Source organism: Etheostoma spectabile, chromosome 2, assembly GCF_008692095.1.
Source record: "Etheostoma spectabile isolate EspeVRDwgs_2016 chromosome 2, UIUC_Espe_1.0, whole genome shotgun sequence".
Classification (NCBI taxonomy): domain Eukaryota; kingdom Metazoa; phylum Chordata; class Actinopteri; order Perciformes; family Percidae; genus Etheostoma; species Etheostoma spectabile.
In genome coordinates, this window is record NC_045734.1 from 26,421,312 (window position 1) to 26,430,487 (window position 9,176).

General features: G+C 40.5%; 2 protein-coding genes across 4 annotated transcripts in view; one reads left to right on the forward strand and one right to left on the reverse strand.

Annotated features, from left to right (window-relative positions):
• Window positions 1-9,176, reverse strand: part of pvalb7 (parvalbumin 7) — a 36,120-nt gene that overhangs the window by 5,636 nt on the left and 21,308 nt on the right. Inside the window, exon 1 of one of the 3 annotated variants that reach the window (XM_032534604.1) lies at window positions 7,325-7,346. The exons of the other annotated variants lie outside the window; for them this stretch is intronic. Coding sequence (XP_032390495.1) covers window positions 7,325-7,331 — 7 coding nt within the window. The 5' untranslated portion in view covers window positions 7,332-7,346. Of the gene's footprint in view, window positions 1-7,324; window positions 7,347-9,176 lie in introns of those variants that run through there. 3 annotated transcript variants of the gene reach the window in all.
• The window catches only part of ncf4 (neutrophil cytosolic factor 4), a 33,383-nt gene continuing 31,588 nt past the window's right edge, over window positions 7,382-9,176 (forward strand). The window contains exons 1-3 of the mRNA XM_032534535.1: window positions 7,382-7,651; window positions 8,304-8,388; window positions 8,481-8,640. Of these exons, the coding sequence (XP_032390426.1) occupies window positions 7,623-7,651; window positions 8,304-8,388; window positions 8,481-8,640 (274 nt within the window). The 5' untranslated portion in view covers window positions 7,382-7,622. The remainder of the gene's footprint in view (window positions 7,652-8,303; window positions 8,389-8,480; window positions 8,641-9,176) is intronic.

Genomic DNA, 9,176 nt, shown 5'->3' on the forward strand with positions numbered 1-9,176 from the left:
TGCAGTTCTCCTTGCCATTTGTTTTACTGGCTTTATGACCCAAGGTGTGTTGCCAGACTCTATTGTCTATTACTTTGGTGCCTGTCATTAAGGACAAAGCGGGTAAGGTGGGGAGTGTGGATAATTACAAACCTATTGCTTTAGCTAGTGTATTATTAAAATCCTTGGAAAGAGTTTTATGAGATAAGTTGTGTGTTTATTTGTACACTTCAGATAACCAGTTTGGCTCCAAGGCCAAGCATGGTACAGATCTATGTATCTATCTCGGAAATGGTAGAAACCTACAGAAGAAAAAAATCCTCTGTTTTTATTGGTTTTATTGATGCCTCAAAGGCTTTTGACCGGGTTAATCATCACAATCTGTTTTTTAAATTGAGCCGAAGAGGAGTACAGTATAATCTAACAGTATAACTAGAATCCTGACCTTTTGGTATTCGAATTAGAACATGCAGATCAAATGGGGGAAGATGTATTCTCTACTCCTTTAGGTGTTGGTGCTGGAGTCTGTTTACATGGATGACCTATCTGACCAGCTGAGAAAGTGTAAAACAGGATGTATGATTGGTAACTAGTGAACCATCTGATGTATGCTGATGATTTGGCTGTTTAAGGAGTTGTTAAATATATGTTCCAATTATGGTGTTAAATTTGATTTGAAATATAATACCAAAAAAAGTTTGATCAAGATCTGTAGTGAAGGGGGATAAGGGCTTCTTCATCTTTTCATCTTTTCATTTGTAGGGGCAAGTGCTATTTGCTTATTGTAAAATGAAGTACTTGGGTCACATCTTAACGGATCAAATGTCAGATGATGATGACATGTAGAGGCAGTGTCGCCTGTTGTATATGCAAGCAAACATGCTCGCCAGGAAGTTCTCATGGCGTTCTGATACTGTCAACATAAACCTCTGTAGAGCATATTGTAAACACGTTTAAAAACGCAAGCTTCAATAAGCTGCGGGTCACCTGGAATGATTGTTAGTGCATACTACTCAGAAAACCTAGGTGGTGTAGTACAAGTGAATTGTTTTGTCAAGCTGGAGTTATTACATTCTCTGCTTTACTGAGGAATCTAATGTATAAATGTATTGGTTGCCTGAATTCTTCTTGTAACTCTGTCATTTTACCAAAGGGTTAGTGCTTTGCGATACCAGTCACCCTCATGGGATTACTGGTATAGTTGTCTTCTTTAATTTGCATCTATCCTTTTTAATTGTACTGTATGTTGTTTTGTTTTTCTAAATGGACCTTGAGTCTAATTATAAAAAAGCTATCTACTTTGCAGTACTCAGTTTGTGCTCATTTGGGTTGGTGACTCGAGTGCGGCAACCCTCACAACCCCAAGGTCAGTTCCCACCACCATGCACAGAAGAGTGGGAGAAGGAAGCCCCGCTCTTAGCCAAATGTGCATGACTGCACCGCAGGCACTGGTTATAGTGGTATATTTAGTGCTGATATTATGGCTGGTGTGTGTGGGCGTGTGTGGGAGGTGGTGAGTTTTAAAAGGAATGCACCAAGTTTTTGGGAGTTTGGCCAAACTATTAAGTAATGAGACACCAGATCTTCCACAATTCCCTGGTATATTCCAGTTAGTCATGCTGATTGTTTAGTACGCACTATGTTTAAGGACAGTGGGTGACTAGCATTATTTCTACAGTGAGATAATTAGAACTTAACGTAGTTAATCATAACCCTGATAACAGTTACAGCATCTCTCCTAAGTGATAAGTAAGTAAATCATAAATCATATTGTGGCTACAATGTTTACAATGTAAAACACAAAGCATCACTATGGAAATGGGCATTTGACCGTTCTATTTAACAAATGGTCGCAGTTTTTACGTTGCGAAACGGAACAAGTTAAGTGTAGGCAACAAAAGGGGTTAGCAAAACATCAAGGAGTTTGCTTAAAATGAGTCACAAAAAACAACTAAAAGGAGGATGTAAAATGATGCAACCCATTCTCACTCCCAGCTTGTACAACGCGGATGCTTGGGCAGTGGCTGTCAGCATCAGATACGACGCAAAAAGTCTGCTAACTGTAAGATGTGGTAGTAAGAGCCGTAGTAATGACGTAGTAGTAAGAGCAACAATGGTAGCGTGTTGTATGAAAGACCCAAAGGCAGCATAGGGAGGTTGGTTGGGCTGGTGGGTGGGTCAAAAACACACTTTCACCCAGGAGTATCACAGAAACATACATTTTAAAACTCCATCCACCATCTTCTCCTAAACTTAACTGTCCTGTTCTTGTGCCGCATGTCAATCAGTACGTACCGACCCAGTGCAACAAAAGTGACTTCAAGAGTCTTGAATAACAAACGCCAAAGGGTGAAAAGATTCCTGACATTAAAGGTGACTTTAAGCGTTAATAACAAATGCCAAACGCACATAAGCAAGCATCCATATTTTACACAATAGGAGAGTGAGAATGTGTTATATGATGTCATGGACATCATTATGTCACGCACTAAGGTCCTTAAAACAAATCATTTAAGAAAAAAGTGACAATGTACTTATGGTTTTACACAAGACAAGAATCTCCTGAGTTAAAGTCCTGTGTTTATTTGACCCATCCACCACCCCAACCACCCTCCTTACATGGAATTTGGCACTCTTTTCTTTATTTTAAGATTATATTTTTGGGCATTGTCGGTCTTTAATTGACAGGACAGCTGAATATGTGCGTGCTTGCTCTACCAACTGGGCTACCAGGGCGCCCGGATACTCAAATTAATTACTACAGCCACAAGAGGTAATTACAGGTTTTTAGTAGTTGCGTGCACAATCGACCTATACAGTTGTTTTCTAGGTGAGGACGGGCTGAGTACTACAGTTATTATAGAAACAGAGTGACATTATACTCTAAATAATGTCTCATAGTCCTGTGCTCAGGCTCACCTCTTCCTCTTTCTACTTCCATTATGATGTCTTTATGGTAACCAGCTGTCATCATGGAAAATACAAGCCTTGGTTATTTTTTTAGACTTTCTTTCAGCTTCCCTTCTTCTACTTCTCTTTGTGTATTTGGGTGTTTATCTATCAACTAAATGGCCTATTATATGACATCAGCAGACATTTCACAGCGTACTTCTGTTTCAAAGTTATATTCCAAGGCTAAATATGAACTATATACAAACACAGTTACAGTCCACTCTTTAAAGCACAGAAACACACACAGACCTTCTATCAGACTTATACACATTCACACAGAAACGAGAATGACAGACTCCATCAGCTAGCCTGGCTGTTTCTGCAATTCATGGCTGGCACTGGTCGGTTATACGAGCAGCGCTTCAAAGGATCCATCTCAGGCTGCAAGAAAATATATATGTAGTACAATATGTGCTACACACACACACACACACACACACACACACACACACACACACACTATGCATACAAACACAATCACAGTCTGTTTCTCAGACTTTGTATAACAAACACAAGCAAATATTCACACCTACACAGTTTTTCCTCACACCCACTCCTACATTCTCTCTTTCCATGTCTCCTTTCCAGTAGCTGACTAAGTTTTTACTGTTTGCACGCCAGCGGGTTCAGCATAACTTGAACAAGTCACGACTCTGAAACATTTATGTATCTCAGTGAAAACAATTCGTCAGAAACAGGTATATGGATCACAGTGAACGTATCCCAGGAAAAATGCCCTAAGCACATCTCGTGTGATTTACTGAAGCACGTAAATGCGTGGTTAATCTGCAGTGATTCAGACCGTGGTGCAGTATTGAATCTTACAGTGGCCGTGGAATTTCTGTCCGACGTCACAAATAGAGATCAGATGGATTGAGATGGCTGTGTTAAAGATGAGACGATACATCCCGGTTGCTCTCTCTCCCACTCTCTCACACACGCAAACCACACAACTTTGCTGACATCTAGTGTTATGAACTTTCATCACCTCAGATTGTGTTCCAACTATTTCCCATCTCAATAATTCTTCAGCCCTTGTCTGTATTTACTTTTATCTGTCAACTACTAATAAAAGGTTGAGAGATCAACACTGTGTCACGACATGCTTGGCTTGTGCAGGCTGGTTTGTGTAAGGGTGTGTGCGTGTGTATGTGCAACGTTAGCAATTTGGGGAATGTGGACTTTCTGCTCCCGTGGAAATAAAAAGTGAAAGAAGAAGGGAAGAATGTCAGCATACACTGACAAAGAGTAGAATAGAAGAGACAGATCATCACCTGAACACAGCTTAAAGGATCATGAGCATGACAATGTTGATGCCACCAATACATATTCAGTCAGAAACTTGATAACAGACTTTATTTAAGGAAAGAGCTGGCAATTTCTTTTTGTGCACATTTAGACGTGTTATTCTATTATCCATTTATTATGAATGAATGCAGTCGACATTAAAGAAATCTTTGTAGTTTGACACCTTAAAGTATTTGAATGAAACAAAGAGGAGTAACCATGCTTAAGAGCCAGATAATTCCCCTAACAATTCCAGCAAAATGCTAAAAGAATATACTAATCATAAACTAGCATTAATCCTAAGGTTACCTAATCTATGTTCCAGCAACTTACCTGTATAGTGCAACCTGTTTTTGCGAAGCGTATCTCTACGTTACACTTTATTCAAATGAATGGTGTGTTTGAACAGCAGCCTGCTGGAGAAGATCCTGAAATGAACTAATAAACAAAGGTATTTTAGCCTTAAATAGAAACCTAATCATACCTAAATAATCTAAATAGTATCCCATCAACTTCAAAAGTGACAGACACAATTTCTGAGTGGCAGACAAAAAATGCAAAAGTTAATTTTAGACTCTGTTTGTCTCCATTTATTTAATTTAGCTAAGGCTCTGAAGAAGAGGTCTCACTGTGTCTCTTTATCTCTCAGTTTGACTTGTGTGTTTAGTAGAGTAGTAGAGTAGTAGTAGGTAGTAAGTAAATGTTTATTCTGCTTGGCAATATATCATGATCACTGAGGACCTTGATGACACTGGAGTAAGGTTGTGTTTTTTTTGTTTTGTGTGACATAAAGTAGCAGTCCTCCATTGTGTGATACAGTGTGGGAAGATGGGAGAGGCAGCCAATAGTCAACAACAATATTGCTTATTACAGCATTAGCACTAATCAGTCAAATTAATTACGGGAGTTATTCATTGATGTTTAAGATGCTGATGTGGCACCGACTCTGGACGAGGCTGCTCTGGAAGTGTGATTGTGAACTCTCGAATAAAACAGAAGCTCTGTGACAACAATCAGCGAAAGGCCACTTCCTGTGAAGTGTTTGGAGAGTCCCGTGGCATGATGTTAATCAGAGGTTTCTATTTTTACATCTGCCTTTCAAAACTCTTTTAAAGTCTGTTATTTTGGTACAGTGACATTTTTCATCTAAAATGTGTTCACCATGATAGACAGACATTTAAAGTGTAAAAAACTTAATTCTAGTACCACATGTGGTTGGGTTTTTGCAGGTCCATGCAGTTGCTTGTAACCAAGGAGGACACGGAGGATTAGAGAGAGTTGTGTGGAGTGATAGTCTAAATTAGCTTTGTAGCAACTCATAATGAGATGTGATGCATGTCAGCATGTTGACCAAAAGTAATAATACCCAGTGTAGAGAGAATAATAGAAACTGTGCTACTGCAGGAGATGTGGATCTTCCCATACCTGTGCAAACGTAAACGCATGCTCCAGAAACTTCCTTTCAAGACACAACAAAGCATAATCATAGAGGAGGGCGGGTGTGTGCATCTTTTTAAATACCATGTGGACACACCCATAGCCACTCCCCAGGGAAACTGCATGCTTTGCCGAACTAGCAGTCTCTTTCTTCTTTTTTAAATGTGGCAAACAACATGGCACAACAACATGCTACAACATACATAATATGCTTAGGCCAAATTACAGCCTTAACAAAAAGTCACGTGTACCAACAGCAATGTGAACAACAGAGTGGTACACTTTGTTCAAAGGCTTGGCATGCTGAATCCAAATTGAAAGAGTATGTAGTACTTACATTGCAGTACAAGCTGTCCAAACATGATACTGGTCTGAATGATAGTTAGTTTCATAGGTTGTGTTCACCATGATAGACAGACATTTAAAGGGTCAAAAAAACTAACCGTAATTCTAGTAGCTACCACATGTGGTTCGGTTTTTGGCCTCATATTCAATGTTTAATGGTATTTCTGTTTCTATTTCTTTAGAATAGTTCCAATAAAATCTTTTTGCTGTGTGGTCTGTCGATTATCCTGGATCTAGAAATTTAAGTTGCTTTTAAGCATGTAGTGCGTAGTTTCTGTCTCCCTCATGAGGAATTCTAATTTGACTGGTGATAGCGCACCGCCCTGAACCGACCTCCACACATTTGCTTGTAACCAAGGAGGACACGGAGGATTAGAGTGAGTTGTGTGGAGCTGATAGTCTTAATCAGCTTTGTAGCAACTCATTTGGCAACGGCTAGACTGTAACGGACGTGCACTGATATAAAAAAGTTACACACTAAAGCTTTAAGTTTTTAAATAATGTAATTTTTCTGTGTTTTGAGCATCACAAAAACTTCCCATATTGTTTTGGGGGTGGCAGCAGAAGTTCCAAAAGTGATAATAAAAACAAAAAGAGAAAAAAAGAGTAAACAACCCACACTGTTCATGAAAACAAATGCAAAAGTGAGAACATTTGTGTGTGTGTGTGTTTGTGTGTGATTTGGAAAAACTGGCCCTTTAACATAATTCTACTTAATTGCCAAGAAGGTGCTCTTGAGCCCTCCCGTCTGTCCAGCGGTCCCAGTCACTCTGAGATCCCGCCCTTTGTGCATGTAGGACCTGAGCATGTGTGTCTAATTCAGGCCTGTATGTGTGTATTGTGTTCTAATATCAAAGTGTAAAATTGTAATTTCCCCATTGGGGATCAATAGTAGGCCTAGACATTGTGACATAAATTATAATTAATTTATTGTGTGCCGGCAGGATGCAGTTGAGTTTACTGTTCTGCACGGCAGTGCAAAGGCTCATGGGACTAGGTTCTTAAGGGTTCCTGTCCTAGTTTAAGTGTGTAAATTATGTTCTGTTGGTGTGTTCGTTATGCATTAATGTTACCTAGGTTTCTTGATTTGGTGTTCATGTTTATTTACATTTGATGGGTAACCATGACTGAGACACTGGGGTAGATTGACAACATCTGTACATCGCATTAGCGCTCAGACAAACAAATGAATTTCCGTATACGTCAAAATCTACGAACATTGCAATATATCTACGAACCCTACCACGCTGTATTTGAACACACCATCAGCCGGAGTTCACTGTCTACCGTCTGAGCATCATTCTACCCACGGTCTGACACTTACCGCCCATTTAAGACAATGTCCCCGCCCTTGTAATTTCGACACACCGGGGACGTCCAAATGAGAGCACCACCATCCTCTGGTTTCTTTTTTTTTTTAGGAAACTCTCGCTTCCTGTTGCCTGTTTCCGCACAGTTGCCTCTGCTGACATTTTGACACGCAGTCAGTCAGTGTGCAGCCTGCAAGTGAGAGAGTGTGCTGCTCCAGTCATTGCCAAGCCCATCTGTGAGAAGCGCACATCTGTCCGCCCTGTCCGATCAAGTTTCTCCGTCTGTCTGCAGTCTAAGCTGTGCGCAACATCATGTCGCTGCAGCAGTTACGAGACGAAAGGTGAGGTGGCGATAGTGCAGTTTTATAGCACGTATAAGAAGAAGCATAATATCACAGTATGATATGAAGTCGGGTTACGTTACATCCCTGTGATCCCTGCCTCTATATGACGGGGATAAAACTAGAAGCTGTGTTTGCAGGCGGTTTGTGGCTGTGCATTAGGTGTTGTGTTGTTAAAGAAGTTGTTTCTCGCATCAGCTCATTATGTTTCATCGTTTTGCTGCTGTTATAATACTGAGATGGATCTCATGCAGCAAAATACATGTAAAGTATAATAGCTACGGAAGAGGATTATGGTCACATGTGAAAAATGCAATTGAGTTCTGAGTTTAGAGTATCCTAATCCTAAAAGTCAGAAGTTTCTGAAAAACAATTGACTTTAAACTCAGAAATGTGGCCCTAATCCTCTTCCTCAGATAAGAATGTTCAAACTTTGAAAAAAGGTATAATTTTGCAAAAATATGTAACCTTAGATGGACTGTATGCAGATCTATTGAGCTATCTGACATTAAATCTGTTTAGGCAGACATTTACCATAGGCCTAGTATACCAACAGCAATTCCTCTTTAGGATTACAGGATTACAAGGCTAACCTCGGTAATTGGGGTTTATATGTCTGAAATTTTCTAACTGGAATATTTCTGTCACTCAGCGACTTTGACCAGCTGCCTCATAACATCCCTATCAGCGCCACAATTGCTGATATCGAGGAGAAGAAAGGCTTCATTGACTACTTTGTAAGTTTAAAAAGTGACCACAAACTGAGCCGATAAGAAACAAATGACGAGTACAAATCAGTTCCTCTCTGACTTTCGGGTCTCCGTTCCAGATGTTTGTGATTGAGGTGAAGACTAAAGGAGGGAGTAAGTATCTCATCTATAGGAGGTACAGAGAATTTTTCAACCTCCACCAGGTCCTCGAGTTCAAATACTCTCCGGAAAACCCAGACAAACGTGGCCCCAACACCTGCATGCTGCCTTCTCTCCCAGGTGAGTGTGTGTGTGTGTGTGTGTGTGTGTGTGTGTGTGTGTGTGTGTGTGTGTGTGTGTGTGTGTGTGCTCACAGCACGGATGCTGCAGCAGTGTCAGATTTCATATTGTTCAATACTGTACATATCTGTCAGGGGTACACCCAACAGGCAAATTATTGTGCCTCCAATTTGTTAAGTTGCATTCCTGGCAAGATGAATTTCACCATGGGCTACGTCTACATTGGTTGGCTTAACCACATAAAGATACCACTGTAAATATATTTCTGAGAAACGTTTGGATTCGGGGGGGGGGGGGGTTCTTGATCTACTGCCACTTTCTTGTTTGAAAGCCATGATGTCTCTCTCTCATGGGTGGGCCAAATTCTCTGGGTGGGGAAAGTAGCAAAAGGGGAGTTAACCCTATTATGACCTCATAAGGGGCAATATTCCACATTGGCCCATCTGAGCTTTCATTTTCTCAAAGGCAGAGCAGGATACCCAGGGCTCGATTTACACCTCTCGCCATTTCTTGCCACTGGGGGACCATAGGCAGGC